This window comes from Aulonocara sp. 'chitande type north' Nkhata Bay, linkage group LG14 (genome assembly GCF_057382095.1).
Source record: "Aulonocara sp. 'chitande type north' Nkhata Bay isolate Kocher_YH1m ecotype deep benthic linkage group LG14, A_spYH_male_GT1.1, whole genome shotgun sequence".
NCBI lineage: Eukaryota > Metazoa > Chordata > Actinopteri > Cichliformes > Cichlidae > Aulonocara > Aulonocara sp. 'chitande type north' Nkhata Bay.
The window spans coordinates 1327279-1349778 of record NC_141357.1 but is presented as its reverse complement, the minus strand read 5'-3'; the positions used below and the strand labels follow the sequence as shown (position 1 = coordinate 1349778).

The 22500-nt window shown below is 44.5% G+C and overlaps 1 protein-coding gene across 7 annotated transcripts in view; it reads left to right on the top strand.

Moving 5' to 3' along the window:
* Positions 1–22500, top strand: part of snx19b (sorting nexin 19b) — a 65785-nt gene that overhangs the window by 20984 nt on the left and 22301 nt on the right. For all 7 annotated transcript variants that reach the window (XM_086260521.1, XM_086260515.1, XM_086260520.1 and 4 more), the window contains 2 exons: positions 21522–21706; positions 21825–21912. In XM_086260521.1, coding sequence (XP_086116647.1) covers positions 21522–21706; positions 21825–21912 — 273 coding nt within the window. The remainder of the gene's footprint in view (positions 1–21521; positions 21707–21824; positions 21913–22500) is intronic.

Below are 22500 nucleotides of genomic sequence, written 5' to 3'. Positions count from 1 at the left end.
TGATGGAGGTGAGGATGAAAGGAGCATGGAGGATTTAAGCCCCGTCAGCGGCTGTCGCAGCGAACGCTCTTTTTCGTTTGCTCGCTCTGGTTCTTCTTCTGCTGTTAACTAATACCCAGAGATCCCACTCTGACATCCAGCGCGCCGCTTGGGTTTCACTCGTGGTGAACAAGTTGTTTGGCCTCGCTGACTGCTGCAGCATTTAGCCCGTGATCACACTGTGGCATTTGGACAGAAGCGTAACTTTGCTGTCAGAACTCTGACGCTAAGAAAATCATGGCTTTTCTGTCTGTTTGATGTAATTCTCTGTGTGGCTGCCCTGAGCAGGCCGATTGCTTCAGAGCATTCGCGAGCAACACCCTCAAATGTTGAAGGACCTCTGTGGCACAGAAAGAGAGCCTGGTGTGTGCCCACACTCAAGGGCGTCCATATGCTCGTGTTTGCTTAGTGCCAGTCCCAAGTTTTGATATACTGAGCAGTGTGTGAGGAAAGGTGCTCGTGTGGATGAATCTGTGTTTGATATAGCAGCTTAAGTAGGAAGACGAGCAGAAAGCATCAGATGTGACGTTCTTGTCTTGCAGATGTTTCAAAGGTTAAAAATGCACGACTGATTTTGATTAATGAATGATTTACATAACACCTTCTTTGTCACTTGTTGAGCATCATGGATGCATCTTTGCACGTTTGGCTTCCAGAGGCACATAAAACAAATCATTTTAAAATGCAACATTTTTAATTTTTGCTGCAGCTGGAAAAGCAGACGTGTGTGTCGCTCCACTTAAACCACAACACCGCCGTTATAGTTCGAGCGCCATGCTGCTGGCTCGTGTTGAGCAATCCAAATGCAGTTATGTTTACCCGCATCATCATTAATCTGCTGCAGTGTCGCCACTGAGCAAAAAAAGACTGTGCAGACGCTCTAATCTAAACTTATTACATGTGAAAATGTGCATTGGCGCACATTTAGACCAGGTTATTATGAGTGTAAGAGAATAGTCGTGAGTCAGGTGTTGAAGACGAGGATATTTTCACTCTTCCACTTGTGACTCTACGTTGTTATTGATAGAATTTACTCTTTCGGACTTTGGCCGCCGCGCCTGGCTTTGTGTCAGAGTCCATATTTTATCATAACAGACGACGTCATGCCTTATTACTGCATGAAGACCAGATGCTTGTTTTTGACAGTGCTGCGGGTTTAAACCACTGATTGGCCTCTTTGACGCCGCTGGTTGTTTCCACAGAAGACGACAGAGTCGTCCGCCGTTCTTGCTGTTGTGCTGCTGTCCCGGGGCGGGTGTGGCGTGAACAGATGAGGTCTTGTGTCAGCGGGAGTTCACGCTCAGGCTAAAAGGTGCAGGTGGGCAGAGGGGTGGCCACGCATGTCAGAATACTGGTGTAGGTGAGGGATGTCAGAGAGGCTCGTTACATGACCGTACAGGCTGTCTGTCAGCTTCTGGTGTGGCATCCATGAACAGGCCGTTACTCACAAGACAAATCAGGCTTTGTGGGATCAGCTGTTGTTTTTATCTCAAACTGTTTAAGTTGGAAGTTTTCCCTGTATCATGTCACCAACATGACATTATTCCCTCTCGACAAATATCGTGTTATGTTACGCTCCTATTCCTGCTGAACTATGCGGTCGTCTCGCTGGGACATTACAGATCAGATATCTACGTCAGCCCCAGTGTGCCCTCGGTCAGAGCTCGCCGGCCTCCTCGTCTGTTTGTCCTCATCTAGCTTTAGAAACATGTTTGGCAGGAAATAAAAGTCTCTTTGTTGTTCACATTCTTGATCAAGTTAGATGGAGGACGAGAGGTGCATGTTCAAATGCTGTCAGGATGTTTGCAGAATCAACATGTCTTAGATAAGGACAGGAGCAGGATGAAGTCATGTCCTGACCCGTCGGCCTCTTCACTTCCCTGGTGTCATGTTTTCACCGCTCACCTGAGCCTGTGGCCTGAGATGTGGCTCCAAAGTCACAGTTGATCTTCTGCGTCCAGAGACATACTTGAGAAATGACGCGTCTGTCAGATTCTGGCTTATTTTAGTTCCAACAGGACCTGGTTGTACTTTTCTGTCTTTACCTTAAATGGTTACTAAAGCGAATCCTGCCGTGCAGCGCTGCTCGGCCTGTCCCTCAGGGTTTTCAAAGCATCTTGCTTCAAGGTGCTTAACAAAAATTTAGCATGAACAGTTTAACTTGTTTTTACACCCGATCACATTTAAACAAATTCACATACATGGAAATATAACAGCTGTTTTTAATAACTGGATGAAATAAAGTCTGCAGCCATTCGAAGTGTGAAGCCGCTCTTTCATCTCAAGGCTCCTCAATAATGACCGAACAGAGATGCTGTGTTTCTGGCTGAGCGCAGACGCGCTTATCCGGCAGTCTGCTTCTTTCAGTGGGTACCCACAGCTGTAGGTGGGAGTGGGAATGTAGATCAACCACTAAACTGACAGCTGAAAGCTTCATGCTCAGCTTTCTCTGCATTCCTGAACAAACCTGTGCCTACGTCTGTATCTGCATGAAGTTTGAAGGATGATGGAAGAGGCTGATTACATGCACATAATTGCAAATTCCTCCTGACGTGTGTCACGGTGATTTGAATGTGGTTGTGCAGTATGTTTTGTTTAACTGAAGCCACATTAATCCTCGTGGCAGAGACGCTGCTTGGGCACTTTCCTCTTAATGTTCCCTGAAAACATGTGTCTGACAGCAGAGCTGGAAAACAGCTCTGGTGGTTTTCATGGTGGCAGTAATGCTGTAAGCTTCTACCAGACCACAGTCGCTCATATAGAATTACTTGGCGTTTGTTAGCCGTCACTGGTCGAAAGCGCTGAGCCAAAGGGAAAAGTGTCATCTCTGTAACGTGGACACGGACCCTGACGTGCGTGTGCACGCTTGCGCCCTTTAACTGGTCTCCTGCAGCTTTGTCCTTCGTGTCACGCAGGCCGGTGTGTGCGCTGCTGTGACACACATGGAACTGTTAAAGTGTGAGCCTCTGTGGGCCGTGTGTGATGACAGTCTGGCTCAGGCTGTGATATTACATGCCTTTGTTTTGACCAGACGTGGGGACCGAGGCGCCACAACAGTCCCAATAAAAGCAGCCTGGCATGTGTGCGCTCACACTCAGGCGCTCAGAGAAAAGCTGAGCCAGACTGCAGGGCCGAAGGCTGCAAGTCAGCACCGTGGCCTGAATGAAGGTGTTGATGTGACGAGCCTCGAGTGGACGTGTGTAGACGCATCACATCAGGGAACGCCGTGCACTAGTGTGTGACGGCTGCGTGCACTGTGGCTGTGTGCGCTACTCCACGAACACGGACAGATTCTGTTGATTGTTTTGCCTTATAGCCATGGCCTAATGTTCTTCACGTCATATTTCACATTTTGTTCATCGTACAGAAATTCTGAATCCATTTAGTGAAATAAAAGACGACACTGAAAGCTGCTCCTTGGTTTTCTTATAAACAGAGTTACTGTGAAACAGCTGGCTGCGAGCTGGGCCAGAGGTGTGCACGAAATGAGCGAGGCCACAGTTATTAGTGCAGCGTAACCTCTGGACGTCACGAGGTCGTCAGTCTAAAGCTAGGATTTGTTTTTGTCTCTAACTATAACAGTTTTCTGAAACTAAATGTCACCTTTCAATAAACTCAGCGTCTTCGTTTGGTAACCTAAGCTAAAAGCTGTCAGTAACCATGAATGGCATGGTGTATAGGAACAGGTTAACATCCTCAAGAGCAGAAATGGATCATCATGTAAACCCTTTCCCCAAAGATGAGATCATTTAAGTAAAAAAGGAGGGTCGTGATGTGTCAGAAAAGCAGTCACGCAGAGAAGAGCATGACCAAAGACCAAAGGGTTTCACTGCAGCAGAGACTGATGAGGGCAGAAGCTGTGGTAGAAGAGCGAGAGCAGGACTAAAACTGTGCGATCAGGTTTCTGGGTTGTCTTCTACTTCTGCTTGAAGCAGTCCAGCTCAGGGTTTTCACCTTTAACACTGAACTTATAATGTTTTTACAAGCACGCTGCTGACATAGTACAAAGTCTTTCACTCGACTGTTGGAGGTATTAGTGCTCTGAGAAAAGCAGTAATACTTTAATGGATGAAGGAAACAGACGTGCACTTTTCAGGCTGAATGAAATATGATTCACTTTGTTTTTTTACATGTTAAATACCTACATGGTAATAAACTTTAAAAGGTGCAGCATAGTATAGCTGTGGAAAGTCATGACAGCCCAGTACACTGTGACACGAGGAGCCATCAGCTTCCAGTGCAGTTCGGCTGTGTTTGGAGCAGCACAGCTGTGATGTGGTTAAAGACGTCCAAAGGAGAACAAGCAGTTTGAGACAGCAGAGACGACGTCTGTGTGACAGCAGGATAAGGATCACACTTTTGCTTCACACAAATCAAACAAAATCACAAAATACACCTGGGCGGCTCTCAGCATGTCTGTAACCTTGTTTTACAGAATATCACAAGACATTCTCCAATATACAAACAAACAAGTTTAACTCATGTATCCTGACAACATTTGAATAAGATGTTTGGCAGTGGAATTACTATAAAGAAAGTCTATATCACACAGTGCATTCAGAGCAGCATTAAACTTGCTGTTACACTCATGCATTTTCAAAAATAATCAAGTAAATCCTGTCCAAATGGGTTTAATGTTCCTCAGGAAGCTCCCCAGAGGCCCATTGAAGCAGGAAAATCAGTGCAAATCATGTGGTGACTGAGCTCTACCATCACGATTAATCCCAGACATTCAACATAATGTCCTTTTACTTAACTGCCCTGATATGCATCTCCAACAGCAATGATAGAGCCTTTAAAACTTTACAAGTTTTCATTGTTTCTTTTACTCTAAACTCCTCTGTAGTACAAATAGAGTCAGAGCTCCGAGGTCAGAGCCAGGTGCTCGCCTAAACCGGCTCTCTGCAAACTGAGAAGCTGCGGTAAAATTAGAGGTTACTCACGACGATGACCTGTTAATTATCTAGTGTTAGCAGCCAACCCTCACTCACAACTGTCATGGATATAGATAGAAATGCAGACTAAAAGTGATACTACATCTTTATTTATGCACAGCATTTATGGATATAGTAGCATAAAGGTGTTTACAAAGTCATACTGGCTACTGCTAAATCAACAGGTTTGCTGCGTGTATCTGAACAGATGTGAAGCATGCACGGCCAGTTTTGATTTGTAGCCAACATCCCCAAACACAAAATGCCATCCAAGGTAAAGTCTGACATCGTACTGGGATGCCAGCTGTGCAACAAGTCAGGAAATGTCCTCATTATTCCAGATCCAGCTGTTAGTGGTGTTATAATAAAGTGGAAGTGATTAGAAACTGCAGCAACACATTCAGTTTGCCATGTAAAATCACAGCGTCGGGTCAGTGGATTCTTTTCCAGTCTTTCTGCAGACTCGATCGCTACAGACCTCCAAACGTCACGTGGCCTTCAGATTAGCTCAAGAGCAGTGCCCAGAGAGCTTCATCGAGTTTCCATGGGCGAGCAGCTGCATCCAAGTCTTATGTCACCAAGTGCAACGCAAAACAAAAAGCAGTGGAGTCAAGCACGCAGTGTGGAGACATGTTCTTTGCAACGAATCACACTTCTCTGTCCAGTGGTGTGATGGACCAGTCTGGGTTTGGTGTTTGCCAGGACAACAGTGCTTGTCTGACTGCACTGTGCCAAATGTAAAGCTTGGTGGAGGGGGGTTACGGTGCGGGTTGGTTTTCAGGAGATGGGCTCAGCAACTTGGTTCCGGTCAAAGGAACTCTTAGTGCTTCAGCATACCAAGATATTTTGGACAGTTTCATGTGCAGTGATGAGTCATGAAGCGTGTTATATAACTTAGGGCAGCAAGGTAAATATCGATCGATGGATGGCATCACCGAAATCCAACTGAGATAAAAACGAGCTTAATACAAGTCGCTTACAGGAAGCAACAGAGAAACGTGATTTTAGTCTATACAGAAAATGTACATTTGAGCTTTGTTATCCAGCATGATGTGTAAAGTCGATCCCTATCAAATACCAGGATGTTTGTATGAGTCAGCAACCTGTATGGTACCACCTTCCAGCGTTTCGCTGTTCGCAGCTTCAGACAACATAACGTTGGTTTTGCCAGCATTCAGGACTAATGAAGAGCAATCTGACAAAATCAGTCTGTTTGTGCATACTTCACCCAGCGAAGGCGCTGGGAGTATAGAACTGCATCCTCTGCATGCGTACGGTAGGAAGAGAATTTGAGCTGCTCACAAATGCTATTATATAAAAACAGAGTTTGGTGTGGAAGAACTTGAGTGGCTTGCACACAGTCCTGACCTCAACCCGATCGAACGCTTTTGGGACGAATTAGAGCGAAGACTGCGCGCCAGCGTTCTCATCACACATCAGTGTCTGATCTTCCAAAAGCATGGCCCAAAATCCCATCAACACACTCAAACCCTGCGGAACGGGTGGGGCAATGTAGTGTCACGCATACCTGCCACTGTTGTCAAGTCCTGTCATCTGGTTGTGTGTTTCAAACTCTTCACCAACACCAGCTACACAAGTTGCAGAATTTGAGTTTATTACCCAGCAATAGTTGTTTCAGCTTGTGTTCAGTGACACTGGGGACAGAAGATCGTCAAAGTGGCTGACAGTGATAGTCGGCTTTCTCTGTGCCATCCTCCCTGATTCTGATGTTAGTGGAAAGTGAAAGCATGAATTAGGAATGAGTTTATGTTAATCATATTTCATATAAAATTGAAAGAACACTTTTGGTTCAAGATGTATCACATTTGATGTCGTTGCAAAGCAGCCCGGACCCCTGGCACGTCGATAGTGTTGTGCAACTCCGTGGTGGTATGAGCAGCAAAGTAGTTTGTGTTTGTCTTGTTTAGTATCTCATGTTTCCATGTGTTTAGCTCTGAAAAGAAGTTCATGAGAACTGTACTTTAGCCTGCAGCTAAGACATGTGGAGCTAATTAAGATAACAGCTTTGTCTCTGCGAGTGCTGATGCGCTCACTGCGACCACAGACATTTAAATTGTGTCTATTTGGCATTACTGACTCCACATCCTGTCTGTGGTAATCACGAGTCTGTCCTGTGTAAATCCTGACAAGTTTGTCTTTAATGCTCAGAGTTTAGAGGGATGGCGGCTCAAACGATGACCGACGCGTCGCCTCGCTGTGAGATCAGACGGTCTGTATGTAGGAGCAGCTTTCACGCCTTTGTGCAGTCTCTGTTCACATTCACTTTCAGTGCCTGACATAAAAGCAAAATAAAACATTAAGACTATGAGTCAAACCTCATGTGATGTTAGTGCCTTTAATTTTAGGGTCACGGGAACCTTTGGAGTCATTCCTGTGCTGCCACCAATTTCCAGCACAAAACAGGAAACTGAAAAACATGTTTCCCAACTCTCTGCTCCTAATGGTCTGAGTAAGCTAAAAACCCCGTCCATTCTTACTCTGATCACTCAGAGCTCTGCGCCTCCTTCTTACAAACACAGTCACACCAGTGGATGCATCCGACTGGAGCAGCCAGGCATCAAACCACCAACCTTCTGATTAATAGATGACCCGCTCTGCCTCCTACACTGCAGCTGGCTGACTTGCTGCCACAGCAATTGTCCAGCCCTCGAGCCGGAGACTGTGAGCTGGCATGTGTGCTGGACTGAGTGGTGTCCTTTTGTAGGTACGAGTGTTAAAGCGGGGATCTTGTTGTTCGTGCTTTTATTGCACGTTTGCAGGACGGCCACGGTTGTAATAAAACTCACGGCTTGGCCTCGACAGTCTGTTGCCAGTTATTCTTTCCTAGCACTTCAAACATTGTCACGTCGTTATATTGATCGTATCTGATTAGCAGGCTGGAAACTTGGAATGTTTTATGCAGGTCATCTACAACGTGTCTGAAGTTAACTTTGGCTTCTGGACCTAATGCTGCAGCTTCATTCAAACTACAGTGTGATGCCAACTAGGGCACTATGTTTTTGAAGTTTCACACACACTGAACCATTTTTATTTGCCCTCATTTGGGCAAAGGTCCTCTGACACCTGTCCTACAGTCTGCGTGTAGAAAAGGACTTTCTTTATTATTTGTTAAGAAATGAGGGCAGCCCTGTTATTGTTTTTATGCTGTTTAATGTTTGTTTAATGCTCTTTGCCTGACAAGGAACACATGTTCATAAATCACTGTATTGTGCAGACACTGTGTGGGACCCAGTTTTGGTTCAAAACTTCATGCATGGCTAATAATTTCTTACTGTGAGGCGACCGTGCTGATCTCTGCAGCACCGTGCTGTCTGGTGGAATCACTGGAGTTTTAATATTACCAGCCTAGATGTTTGCTTGTTGTCTAATTGTTAAGTAGTCACATCCTGTATAGAGTTTTGGAAAACATGCATCACCACATCCCAAAAGGTTGATTCTGTTCATGTGGACGTAGCGATGGAGGAGGCAGCCTGAGGGTCCATCTGTCACCACCTTACAACGCTGTGATTGCAGCCATTCCCCCACTCTGTGTGAATGGGACTCATGGTTATTGATCAGGGGTCATGACAGTTTGCATATTAATGACGTTTCAGTCATTGTGTAACCGTCCTGTTTGTTGGAAACCTGCAGTCAGCTGAGACTGAAGAGGTCACCTGATGAACAGAATCAGCCTTTAACGATTATTCACCTGCATTGTTGTTCAGCGTGCATCACCACAGTAATAATGTGGTAGTAATACAGGATTGTAGTGACTGACTCTCAATTTAAATAAAATAAAAATGTCACAGCAGCGGTGACAGAACTTGAGAGACAAATGTAACTGTAACTAATGTCATAGTTATGTTTCCAACTCCGGCTCGTCCAAAGCCCGTCGCTCGTCCCGTCTCCCTTCCCTCAGACCCAGAACATGGTTGGCCCTCCCTGAGTCTGATGTCTGGTTCTCATTTGGTTTCTTCCTGTCAAAAGGGAGTTCTTCCTTCTCACTGTCACTGAGTGCTTGCTCACAGAGCATCGTTGGATGGTCGGGGTTGAGACAGCTATTGTTGTGATTTGGTGCTATATGAATACAATTCTGCTTCATGGTTTATAGAAATAACAGTTCTTAATGAGGTGAGCTCAAAGTTGGAAAGATGTAAATATGGATCCTGGTAACGCTCGACTACAAAACTAAAACTGTGTCAGAGAAATGAAAATTAGTTTCAGCCTCATCAAATATTAGTTGTAGCTATTATCTGTGTTTGGGACAAATTAGACACGCTACCCTAAACCAAGCCAACACACACTCATTAAATACAATAGGCCTGAAAAACAGTGTGCTGAGGTCTGAGAAGAAGCTGCCCCTCAGCCTCTGAGCCAGCCTGCACACGAGTCATTCATCGTCTCTTTCACTTGTCAAAATTAACATCGGCTTGTCCTCACTCATACGGCTCAGCTGTTTGCTTTTCCAGTCTGTGGGTTAGACTGGGCTGTGTTCCAGTAAGGATGTGTTGCAGTGTCTGTAGAAAGTGAACTCCCCCTTCACTCTGGCTGGAGGAAGCTTACCGAATGCATTATTGTTAAAGCTAAACAAATCCTTGTCACTGTCCATTTCTGTAGCTTCATGTATCTGTGAGGCCCTAACCTCTGTTGAGTTCATACAAATACAAGCAGGAGGCCGTGTGCGTGTTGTACTGACCTTAGTGCTGTTGCAGCTGGATGCTGTTAGCATGAACTGATTGCAGAGAAAACAGAAGATTAGATGTTTGAACACAGAGTCATTTTACTGCCTTTACTATCTGATGCTCAGTTTTCAAAAGCACTGAAAAAATCAACATGTGGATTTTTTTCTTTGGAGCTATTGCCCTAAAAACAACAGCTGCTACATAGAGTGCTGCATTATTACTTACAACCATGCACCTCTACATGCATTACCCCATTGATGAAGGTGTACTTCAAAGTCTCATACACAAAGAGGTCAGAGGTCTCACACCTGACCTGTTTGCTGTGTTACTCAGAGAGTTTAACATCCTCACTTTCTTCAGTTTCATAGCTCTGCCAGTAAATGTTTATGCTTCTGTCATTTCAGTTAAAATCACTGTGTCAGCTGTATTACCTCCAGCATGGTTTGCTCAGTTCAGTTTGAAGTACACAAAGAAGCTGTAAACTTACAGGATGCAGTGATGTGTGTGCTGCAGTAAACACTGCAATTCAGGTTCAGTCAGAATTTAGCTTTTTTTGTTCTAGAACATGGACAAAAGTTATAAACCATAGTAGATCAGAAGGTAAGATTTTAGATAAATCTGAAACTGGAAAAAGAGGCACATTTTACAGGGAGTGCAGAATTATTAGGCAAGTTGTATTTTTGAGGAATAATGTTATTATTGAACAACAACCATGTTCTCAATGAACCCAAAAAACTCATTAATATCAAAGCTGAATGTTTTTGGAAGTAGTTTTTAGTTTGTTTGTAGTTTTAGCTATTTTAGGGGGATATCTGTGTATGCAGGTGACTATTACTGTGCATAATTATTAGGCAACTTAACAAAAAACAAATATATACCCATTTCAATTATTTATTTTTACCAGTGAAACCAATATAACATCTCCACATTCACAAATATACATTTCTGACATTCAAAAACAAAACAAAAACAAATCAGCGACCAATATAGCCACCTTTCTTTGCAAGGACACTCAAAAGCCTGCCATCCATGGATTCTGTCAGTGTTTTGATCTGTTCACCATCAACATTGCGTGCAGCAGCAACCACAGCCTCCCAGACACTGTTCAGAGAGGTGTACTGTTTTCCCTCCTTGTAAATCTCACATTTGATGATGGACCACAGGTTCTCAATGGGGTTCAGATCAGGTGAACAAGGAGGCCATGTCATTAGTTTTTCTTCTTTTATACCCTTTCTTGCCAGCCACGCTGTGGAGTACTTGGACGCGTGTGATGGAGCATTGTCCTGCATGAAAATCATGTTTTTCTTGAAGGATGCAGACTTCTTCCTGTACCACTGCTTGAAGAAGGTGTCTTCCAGAAACTGGCAGTAGGACTGGGAGTTGAGCTTGACTCCATCCTCAACCCGAAAAGGTCCCACAAGCTCATCTTTGATGATACCAGCCCAAACCAGTACTCCACCTCCACCTTGCTGGCGTCTGAGTCGGACTGGAGCTCTCTGCCCTTTACCAATCCAGCCACGGGCCCATCCATCTGGCCCATCAAGACTCACTCTCATTTCATCAGTCCATAAAACCTTAGAAAAACCAGTCTTGAGATATTTCTTGGCCCAGTCTTGACGTTTCAGCTTGTGTGTCTTGTTCAGTGGTGGTCGTCTTTCAGCCTTTCTTACCTTGGCCATGTCTCTGAGTATTGCACACCTTGTGCTTTTGGGCACTCCAGTGATGTTGCAGCTCTGCAATATGGCCAAACTGGTGGCAAGTGGCATCTTGGCAGCTGCACGCTTGACTTTTCTCAGTTCATGGGCAGTTATTTTGCGCCTTGGTTTTTCCACACGCTTCTTGCGACCCTGTTGACTATTTTGAATGAAACTCTTGATTGTTCGATGATCACGCTTCAGAAGCTTTGCAATTTTGAGACTGCTGCATCCCTCTGCAAGATATCTCACTATTTTTGACTTTTCTGAGCCTGTCAAGTCCTTCTTTTGACCCATTTTGCCAAAGGAAAGGACGTTGCCTAATAATTATGCACACCTGATATAGGGTGTTGATGTCATTAGACCACACCCCTTCTCATTACAGAGATGCACATCACCTAATATGCTTAATTGGTAGTAGGCTTTCGAGCCTATACAGCTTGGAGTAAGACAACATGCATGAAGAGGATGATGTGGACAAAATACTCATTTGCCTAATAATTCTGCACTCCCTGTATTTGCTGCATCTCTGCTTCAAAGTCTGGAAGAATTTGAGCACAATTTAAACAGCTGAACTTTCTTCGGTGGAGCGAGGTCACAGAAACATGAGAACCAGCCATGTTTCCAGCTTGATGCTGGTTTGTAAAAAGAACACAAAAAGTCCGTTTGCCTCGACCAGCAAGCAATTCAAAATAAACTTTTATATGAGGATACAGTTTATTCTTACCTCAAACCTCAGACAGCACGAGCTTTAAAACGCTGCTTCCTCTTACTGTAAATGTGTTCAATTACTGTAGCTCGTCCACTTTAGCATGGCAGGCCCTTAAAGGAGTGATAAATACATTTCTCCTACAAGTGTGCAGTAACCACAGCACGACAGCATGAAATCACGGCATGAATTACATGCTCCAGGCTGTTCCTGTATTTATCTGTCAGGAACTGTAGGACTTCCCCTTTGCATTCATAAGTGTGATTTATTGTAGTTGTGTCTTAATTATGTGAATATCAGTGTTCGCTTGCTGAGCTTTAACCAGCCTCCCTCTGTTATTGGGGACTAGGCTAAGCTTACATTACCTGTGTTGAATTTTGCACTGTACGTTGAAAGTGTTCACTGGATTCCAAGTGTTTGAAATAAATTCACATTTTTCAGCAACCAGACCTTTTCAGCCTCATGGTTCCCTTGGAAAACATCATTCACTGATTCATTCTGCTGCTGGTGACTGAAAGCATCTGCAGCTTCACAGAGGAGAAAGCCTCTCTGTGGGGATGTCCATGACTTCCAGATTTCAGCCAGCTATTCTCAAAATGTATTAAAACAGACAATTTGACACTGATAGATGTTGATTATGTTCGACTTAATACAATTAAGGGGGGATGTGTATAAAGAATATAAAATATGTCACCCCCTGGTGGTGGTGTTCCTCGAGCCTCAGGTCGCCTGCCAGAGGCCTTCTGGACAAAGCCTGGATCTGCTGCAGCCAGCTGTCCGGGTTTGGGTCACAGCTCACAGTGCTCTCTTACCACTTTGGACTTTGCCTCCCACATCTGCTCCAGTTGTTCCTTCACCCCCTGGTACTTCCTTTGTGTGCTCCTTCTTGCTGATGTTACTGTCTGCTGGGAATGACACATCTATTCGAGCTATCGTCCACCACTGTGTCTGGCTGGTTGGCCAGCAGGACAAGTCCCACAGGACCTCAGCCCAGTTGTTCTCATCCACTTTTGGTGGCGTCTCCCATCAGAACTTGGAGACCTCTAATCCATGTTGTGCACTCTCCTAGTCTCTTGTGCCCCTCAGTGTATACTATAACAGCTTTCATCAGTTTATCTTGATACGATGTGCTGTTTAAACTCAAGAGCTTTATACAGTCTGCAGCCTGGGTGCTGTCAGCTGTGATGGACTCCAGCCTCTGCAGATGTGGTGCTTAGGCTCTGTGCTGTTGTATATGACTCAGTGGTGAATTAGATTAAGTGCTTTGGGTTGTTTCTGTGAATTAAAGTTCTTCACTCTTAGAAACACTGAAACAACATATTTCCTAAAATACCAAAAGATATTTTACTTATTTATTTGCAGTTTTAGCATTTTTGTTTGCAACTTGATGGCCTGTCAAAGTTAACTGAAGTTCTTACAGACGTAACTTGAGTCTTGTTGGAAGCTTTTTTTCCCTTTACAGTTATTCGTGAGATGTTTTTTGGTGGCTTAAAACAGCGAGACATTAGAGTAAATCATGATGCCTGGCACAGCGTCCATCCGTTGTTTCTGTGCTGCTCTGCACTGTGGTGCTTGGGCCTCATTCCTGTTTTCTTTTCTTCCACAGCTCTGAGGTTCAGAATAAATGTTGCATAACAGCGTCTGTTTGGACAAACAGTTAGTTCCCTGGAATTCTTAGTAGTAACTGAAATGCAAGTGAAGGAGGACTTAAACCTCATTAAACCTCAGCTATCCAACTTCACCTGTCTACTCCAACCTCAGCTATCACATGGACATTCAGTGGCATCCGCCCTACGCTGTGATGTTGTGTTTAGCTTTTACTTTGGCTTTAAATAACCTCTCCATCGAGTCTGGGTGGTGACTGATGGTGTTTCCACTCTGATGGTAAATCTTGGTCTTAAAGAGGTCAGGTCAGAATGAAAGAGGTCAGAATCTCCCAGCTAAACGCAGCCCGTTGAATCTAATCATCACAAGACCTTAAATGCAGCCGTAATGTGAAAGGCTTTAGGGAAATGGGATCAGTTTGAGACCTGTCAGTGCAAGACTATGCCAGGCTATTCTGATGACCTAAAGAGCTTCAAATCTGCGTGGGAATGCAATTAGGCATTGGTTATATTTAAAAGGATTGGCTGGTTGGAGGATATGATCTTCAGCATTAGGGAGGTCAGGCATGAAGACGAGGTCACAAAACATTGAACTGATGAAGTCAGGAGGTTAACCAACTGTTGGTATTTGGCCTTGAAGTTAGATGCATGTTTATGTAGTTGGGGCAAATGTTAAAAATCATCATTGATATATTAATCTGGGATTTGGGATACCACAGTGGTGCAGTCACAGCAACAAAGTTCTGGACTTTTACCATCTGAGGGTTATTTCTGACTCTAAGTGGCTCCAAAGGTGTGAATGTAAAGGGCTGGCTCGGAGATTGGCAACCTGTCCAGAGTCATATCATTGTCGTTATCACCTGTGGGACAATGTGGAAAATGTAAAGGGAATTAAAACAAGCCTACATTTCCAGCTGTTCTGGTTCCACGTGCACCAGTCAAAGGTTTGGACACAGCTTCTCATTTAATGGTTTTTCTTGATTTCATGACTCTTTGAATTCAATTCAATTCAATTTTATTTATATAGCGCCAAATCACAACATAAGTCTCCTCAAGGCGCTTCATAGATACAGAGAAAAACCCAACAATCATATGACCCCCTATGAGCAAGCACTTTGGCAACAGTGGGAAGGAAAAACTCCCTTTTAACAGGAAGAAACCTCCGGCAGAACCAGGCTCAGGGAGGGGCGGGGCCATCTGCTGTGATTGGTTGGGGTGAGAGAAGGAAGACAGGATAAAGACATGCTGTGGAAGAGAGACAGAGGTTAATAACAGATATGATTCAATGCAGAGAGGTCTATTAATACATAGTGAGTGAGAAAGGTGACTGGAAAGGAAAAACTCAATGCATCATGGGAATCCCCCGGCAGCCTACGTCTATTGCAGCATAACTAAGGGAGGATTCAGGGTCACCTGGTCCAGCCCTAACTATATGCTTTAGCAAAAAGGAAAGTTTGAAGCCTAATCTTGAAAGTAGAGATAGTGTCTGTCTCCTGAATCCAAACTGGAAGCTGGTTCCACAGAAGAGGGGCCTGAAAACTGAAGGCTCTGCCTCCCATTCTACTTTTAAATACTCTAGGAACAACAAGTAGGCCTGCAGAGCGAGAGCAAAGTGCTCTAATAGGGTGATATGGTACTACAAGGTCATTAAGATAAGATGGGGCCTGATTATTTAAGACCTTGTATGTGAGGAGCAGGATTTTGAATTCAATTTTGGATTTAACAGGAAGCCAAAACAGGAGAAATATGCTGTCTCTTTCTAGTCCCTGTCAGGACTCTTGCTGCAGCATTTTGGATTAGCTGAAGGCTTTTCAGTGAGTTTTTAGGACTTCCTGATAATAATGAATTACAGTCGTCCAGCCTGGAAGTAATAAATGCATGAACTAGTTTTTCAGCGTCACTCTGAGACAGGATATTTCTAACTTTAGAGATGTTGCACAAATGGAAGAAGCAGTCTTACATATTTGTTTAATATGTGCTTTGAAGGACATGTCCTGGTCAAACATGACTCCAAGGTTCCTCACAGCGTTACTGGAGGCCAAGGTAATGCCATCCAGAGTAAGAATCTGGTTAGATACCATATTTCTAAGATTTTCAGGGCCGAGTACAATAACCTCAGTTTGATCTGAATTAAGAAGCAGAAAGTTAGCGGCCATCCAGGTCTTTATGTCTTTAAGACATTCCTGCAGTTTAACTCATTGGTGTGTGTTATCTGGCTTCATGGACAGATAGAGCTGGGTGTCATCTGCATAGCAGTGTAAATGTATGCTATGTCTTCTAATGATGCTGCCTAAGGGAAGCATGTATAATGTAAACAGAATTGGTCCTAGCACTGAACCCTGTGGAACTCCATAATTAACCTCAGTGTGTGAAGAGGACTCTCCATTTACATGCACAAACTGGAGTCTATTAGATAGATATGATACAAACCACTGCAGTGCAGTACCTGTAATACCTACAGCATGTTCTAATCGCTCTAATAGGATATTGTGGTCGAAAGTATCGAACGCTGCACTGAGGTCTAGCAGGACAAGCACAGAGATGAGTCCACTGTCAGAGGCCATAAGAAGATCATTTGTAACCTTCACTAAAGCTGTTTCTGTGCTGTGATGAGCTCTGAAACCTGACTGAAACTCTTCAAATAAACCTCTGCAGATGATCTGTTAGCTGTTTGACAGCTACTCTTTCAAGGATGTTTGATATAAAGGAAGGTTGGAGATTGGCCTATAATTAGCTAAGACTGCTGGGTCTAGAGATGCTTTTTGAGTAAAGGTTTAACTACAGCCAGCTTGAAGGCCTGTGGTACATAGCCGATTATTAGAGATAGGTTGATCATATTTAAGATCGAAGAATTAATTAATGGCAGGACTTCTTTGAGCAGTTTTGTAGGAATGGGGTCTAAAAGACACGTTGATGGTTTGGAGGAAGTAATTATTGAAGTTAACTCAGAAAGATCAATTAGAGAAAAAGAGTCTAACTTAACATCAATGGTACTAAGAGTAGCTGTAGATAATATTACATCTGTGGGATGATTACTGGTAATTTTTTCTCTAATGATAAAAATTTTATTTGTGAAGAAGTTCATGAAGTCATTACTAGTTAACGTTAAAGGGATGGTTGGCTCAACAGAGCTCTGACTGTTTGTCAGCCTGGCTACAGTGCTGAAGAGAAACCTGGGGTTGTTCTTATTTTCTTCAATCAGTGATGAATAGTAAGATGTTCTGGCTTTGTGGAGGGCTTTCTTATAAAGCAGCAAACTATTTCTCCAGGCTAAATGATGATCCTCTAAATTTGTGACACGCCATTTCCTCTCCAGATTACGAGTCATCTGCTTTAGGCTACGTGTTTGAGAATTATACCACGGAGTCAGGTACTTCTGATTAGAGACCTTAGTTTTCACAGGAGCTACAGTATCCAGAGTCGTACGTAGTGAGGAGGTGAAATTATTAACAAGATAATCGACCTCTGTTGGAGCAGCGTTCAGATAGCTGCTCTGCTCTGTGTTGGTACAGGGCAGGGGTGTCAAACTCAAATACACAGCCAAAATTCAAAACTGGAACAAAGTCGCGGGCTAACATTAATATTTATTGAAAAAAAAATCTTCCTCCAGATATAAGAATGAATCTTTTCTTATGGACTCAAATAAGTTTTGCTGGAAAACTGAATATGGAACAAGCAAAGCTTAATACAAAACAATATATATATTAGCTGTATAATACCAGTAGGCCAGCTCTAATAGTAATTTGGTATGGCTTCGCGGGCCAAATGTAATTAGGCTGGCCCGCGGGCCAGAGTTTGACACCTATGGTACAGGGCATTGAAGATGATAACAGTGGGTGGATTATGTTCTTAAACTTAGTTACAGCGCTTTCAGAAAGACATCTACTGTGATAAAGTCTACTCTCCACTGCTGTGTAATCAATTATTGTAAATGTAAATGTTATCAGGAAATGATCAGACAGGAGAGGGTTTTCAGGAAACACTGTTAAATGTTCAGTTTCTATGCCATATGTTAAAACAAGATCTAGAGTGTGATTAAAGTGGTGGGTGGGTTCTTTTACATTTTGCATTGTAGATTCTCACTGAAGGCATCAAAACTATGAATGAACACACGTGGAAGTATGTAGTAAACACAAAAGTGTGAAACAACTCAAAACATGTTTGATATTTTACATTCTTCTGCTTTGACTCCTGCTTCGCTCACTCTTGGCCTTCTCTCCATGAGCTTCATGAGGTCGTCTCCTGAAATGGTTTCCAACAGTCTTGAAGGAGTTCAGAGATGCTGAGCGTTTGTTGGTCCTTTTGCCTTCACTCTGCGCTCCATCTCATCCCAAACCAGCTCCACTGGGTTCAGGTCAGGTGGCTGTGGAGGCCAGGCCTCCATCACTCTCCTTCTTGGTCACAGAGGCCTCACACAGCCTGGAGGTGTGTTTGGGGTCCTTGTGCTGTTGGAAAATAAATGATGGGATGGCATGCGGCTGCAGGATGCTGTGGTGGCCATGCTGGTTCAGTGTGCCTTCAGTTTGGAATAAATCACCAACTGTGAAACCAGCAAAGCCCCCCCACACCATCACGCCTCCTCCTCCATGCTTCACGGTGGGAACCATGCATGTAGAGACCATCGTTCACCTTTTCTGCACAAAGACACGGCAGGTCGAGCCAAAGATCTCAGATCTGGACCCATCAGACCAAAGCACAGATGGTCTAATGTCCACTCCTTGTGTTTCTTAGTCCAAACATGTCTGCTTGTTGCTTTTCCTCAGTCGTGGTTTCTCAGCAGCTGTTTGACCGTAAAGGCCTGATTCACACAGTCTGCTCTGAACACGCAGAGATGTGTCTGCTGCTGGAGCTCTGTGCAGCATCTATCTGGGCTCTGATCTGAGCTGCTGTTAACGATTTCTGAGGCTCAGCAGCAGAGGGACTCTCGCACTTCCTTTCCTGGGCGTCCTCATGTGAGCCAGTTTCATCGCAGTGCTTGATGCGACTGCACTTGGGGACACATTCAACGTTTTAGCAATTTTCTGACTGACTGACCTTCAGTTCTTAAAGTAATGATGGGCTGTTGTTTCCCTTTATTCAGCTGTTTGCTATAATATGAACTCTAACAGAGCCCAGGCTTATCCCCACCTGGGTCTGTCAGACCATCTCTCCCTTCTGCTACACCCAATATACACACAAAAGATCAAGAGCACTGGGATTACAACCAAAACCGTGAGAACATGGCCGCAGGATGCTATTCCGATGCTTCAGGACTGTTTCCACTGCACAGACTGGGATGTATTCAAGGTGCAGGACACTGACAATCGTGTCGCATTGGACAGTTACACCTCCACTGTCTTGGACTACATCTGTTTCTGTGTGGACAATGTAACAACTTGGAAACGATTCCGTGTGTTCCCTAATAATCCACCCTGGATGACACACGGAGTTCAACAACTTATTCGAACAAGGAACAACGCTTTCAAATCCGGGGACCAGGAGGCATACAGTGCTGCCAGGGCCAACCTGAGAAGAGGCATCAAGACTGCCAAGCAGCAGCACAGGAGGCGTATCGAGGCCAGGTTTGAGAACAACACAAACCCAAGGCAGGTCTGGGAGGGCATCAGGGCTATCACGGACTACAAAAGAAGAACACCATCACCCTCAGCCGACAGTTCTACTCTGGCTGAGGATTTAAATCTCTTTTATGCCCGTTTTGACAGGGAGAACACCGACCCTGTCCTGTCCCCTCTCCCCTCAACCGACCCTGCTCCGGTCCTGAGCACTCATGAGCTGAGGCGTGTGTTCCGGAGCATTAACACCAGGAAGGCGGCCGGGCCGGATGGAGTGCTGGGCCGGGTGCTAAAAGACTGTGCTGCGGACCTGGCGGACGTCTTCACCTCTATATATAACACCTCGTTGTCCTGTTCACTGGTACCATCCTGTTTCAAAGCAGCAACCATCGTTCCCATCCCAAAACAGTCAAATGTCACATGTCTGAACGATTTCAGACCTGTGGCACTCACCCCCATTCCTGCCAAATGCCTGGAGAGACTGGTCATTAAACACATCAGAGCTGCTTTTCCACCATCCCTGGACTCGCACCAGTTTGCATACAGGGAGAACCGGTCAACCGAGGATGCGATCGCCACAGTGCTGCACACATTACTGAAGCACTTGGAACACAGGAACACCTATGCACGGCTCCTCTTTGTAGACTACAGCTCGGCTTTTAATACCATCCGGCCATACAAACTCCGTCCCAAACTCCACCAACTGGGACTTAACTCCTCTCTGTACAACTGGATTGTGGACTTCCTCACTAACCGTAGACAGAGTGTCAGAGTGGGTAAGAACACCTCTTCCACCCTTGTGGTCAACACCGGTGCCCCTCAGGGGTGTGTTCTGAGCCCTCTGCTATACACTCTCTTCACCCATGACTGTATTTCCTCCTGCGCGTCCAATCTCATTGTTAAGTTTGCAGATGACACTACAGTGCTCGGACTTATATCCAACAATGATGAGACAAACTATAGGACAGAGGTGCAACAACTAGAGTCATGGTGCCACGACAATAACTTGGTCTTAAACACCAAAAAGACCAAGGAGATCATTGTAGATTTCCGGAAGAAGGGTCATAACAACCATCTGCCTCTCTTCATTGGCAGTGAGGCGGTGGAGAGGGTGAGCAGTTTTAAATTCTTGGGGGTAACTGTGACCGAGGACCTGTCCTGGGGCAACCATATCACCTCAGTTGCACGGAAGGCCCAACAGCGCCTCTACTACCTGAGGAGACTGCGGAGCGCACACATTCCCAGATCTCTGATGTTGAACTTCTACAACTGTGCCATCAGCAGCGTTCTGACGTATGGATTTCTAGTGTGGTTCCCCAGCTGCACCAAGGCCGATCAGCAAGCACTCCAGCGGGTGGTGAAAGAAGCTGGCAGAATTATTGGAACAAGTCTGCCAGAGATCAGTAATATCTTCCCCACTCGCTGTCTGAGGAGGGTGCACAGTATCCTGCGGGACCAACATCACCCTGCGCGCCACCTTTTCCATCTGCTGCCCTCAGGGAGAAGGTACAGGTCTATACAGGCCAGAACATCCAGACTGGCCAACAGCCTGTATCCACAGGCTGTGAGGCTCCTGAACTCTCTGCCCCCCTCTCACGGACAATAACCATATCCAACTTCTTAATAGCAATGAACTGGTCTGCATTGGTGCATCATATCTTTATTCTCTTCCCCCTCCTGCCCCCCCCCCCTTTCTTAAATAGATAACTATCATATCTGATATCATATCTCACAGTACAATAATATTGAATGGGTTGCATTGTTGTATTTTGTCATGTTTCTCAGGTCTTTGTCTGAATTTCTACGAACATTATTGCTAAGGATTGTCTTATTGCATTGGAGTCACACTGGGTTAAATATGTACACTTGGGTTTTAAGGGGTATTTATTATTTTCTTCTTTTTTTGGGTTGTATGGAAGCCCCAAACGCAATTTCATTGTTCTTGACAATGACAATAAATAAATACTACTAACAGTTGCCAAACGAGGCTGTCAGCTGTGCACCAACCTGATGGTCCCAACACCATTAATACATAACTCCATATATCTTCATATATTTGATGTCTTCAGTTTGTATCTACAATGTAGAAAGTAGTAACAATAAAGAAAAACCATCAGATGAGGTGTATGCAAACCTTTGGCTGGTGGTGTACTTTAGTCACTGAGAGGCAGCAGGTGGTGGATGTGCGTTTGCAAACCTGTATGTTGCTCCAGTTCAGGACCAACACACTAACATGGGGACAGTGAACACTGTCACACTGTTTCTATTAACCGAAAGCTCTTTGTGTTTTATTTCTATTCATTTCAGATGGCTCGATGTGAGTGTGTCCAACCTCACATGTACCAGGTACTGGGTGGTGTACCTGCAGGTCATCCAGGAGGCTGTGTGGCCTGGTGGAGCTTTGCCAACTGCCCCGGTGTTTGAACGCAGCCAGCAGCAAAAGGATGACACCAAACAACAAGCTTTACGCTGTCTGATGAGACTCGTACCAGGTACGTCTCACGCTCGTTATGGCGCGATCCTTGAATCGGCGTCGTTCCTGTTACAGTATTTGCTCTTATTCAGTCAGTTTGAGTTGTTTTTACATCTCAATCTTTTTTCTGTGTCTAGATCTGGTCTCAGATGTGTTGGGCTCAGAGAAGTACAGACTCAGCTGGCAGACTGCTCTGGACTCTTTTCAGGACCCCCACATCAACAGGTCAATATACCCACTTTGTAGCGAGCCTGTCTGCCGTCAGACGCACCTCTTCTTCTCAGAAAGGATTCATCATAAAATTATACAAAATATGGTTCTTACATCAGATTCTGCTTCCTGTTGTCATGCTCAGTTTTTATTTGATTTCCTTCATTAATAAACAAAATGATCTATTTTCTGTGGGACGCCATATGAACGGTAGAATCAGCACAACCTGTAACAGCTCCCTTTTAGCTTTTTGTCTTTTTGTGTGCATTCGAGCGTCCACAGTTTTCAAGATATAACTTTTGTCTGAAGATGTCAGTAACAGCTCGAGGTGATTTAGACTGCAGAGTGGAGTAAAAAAGAGTTTGGCCCGTTCCTGATTTTAGATTTCCACAGCGCTGTGAAATGTGCATTCCAGTTATCACAATCGCGCGATTGCAGTTGTTGCTGAGTGACCCAACCAGGGAATCACTTCTTGTCTTCGGCTTCACAGCATTATACTCGGCCTTGGAGGGCATGGTCAGCTAAGTGTTTGAGCTTCACTCTTACTCCACAAGGTTAAAGTTGATATTGAAAAGTAAACATATCCAGTATAAAATATCATGA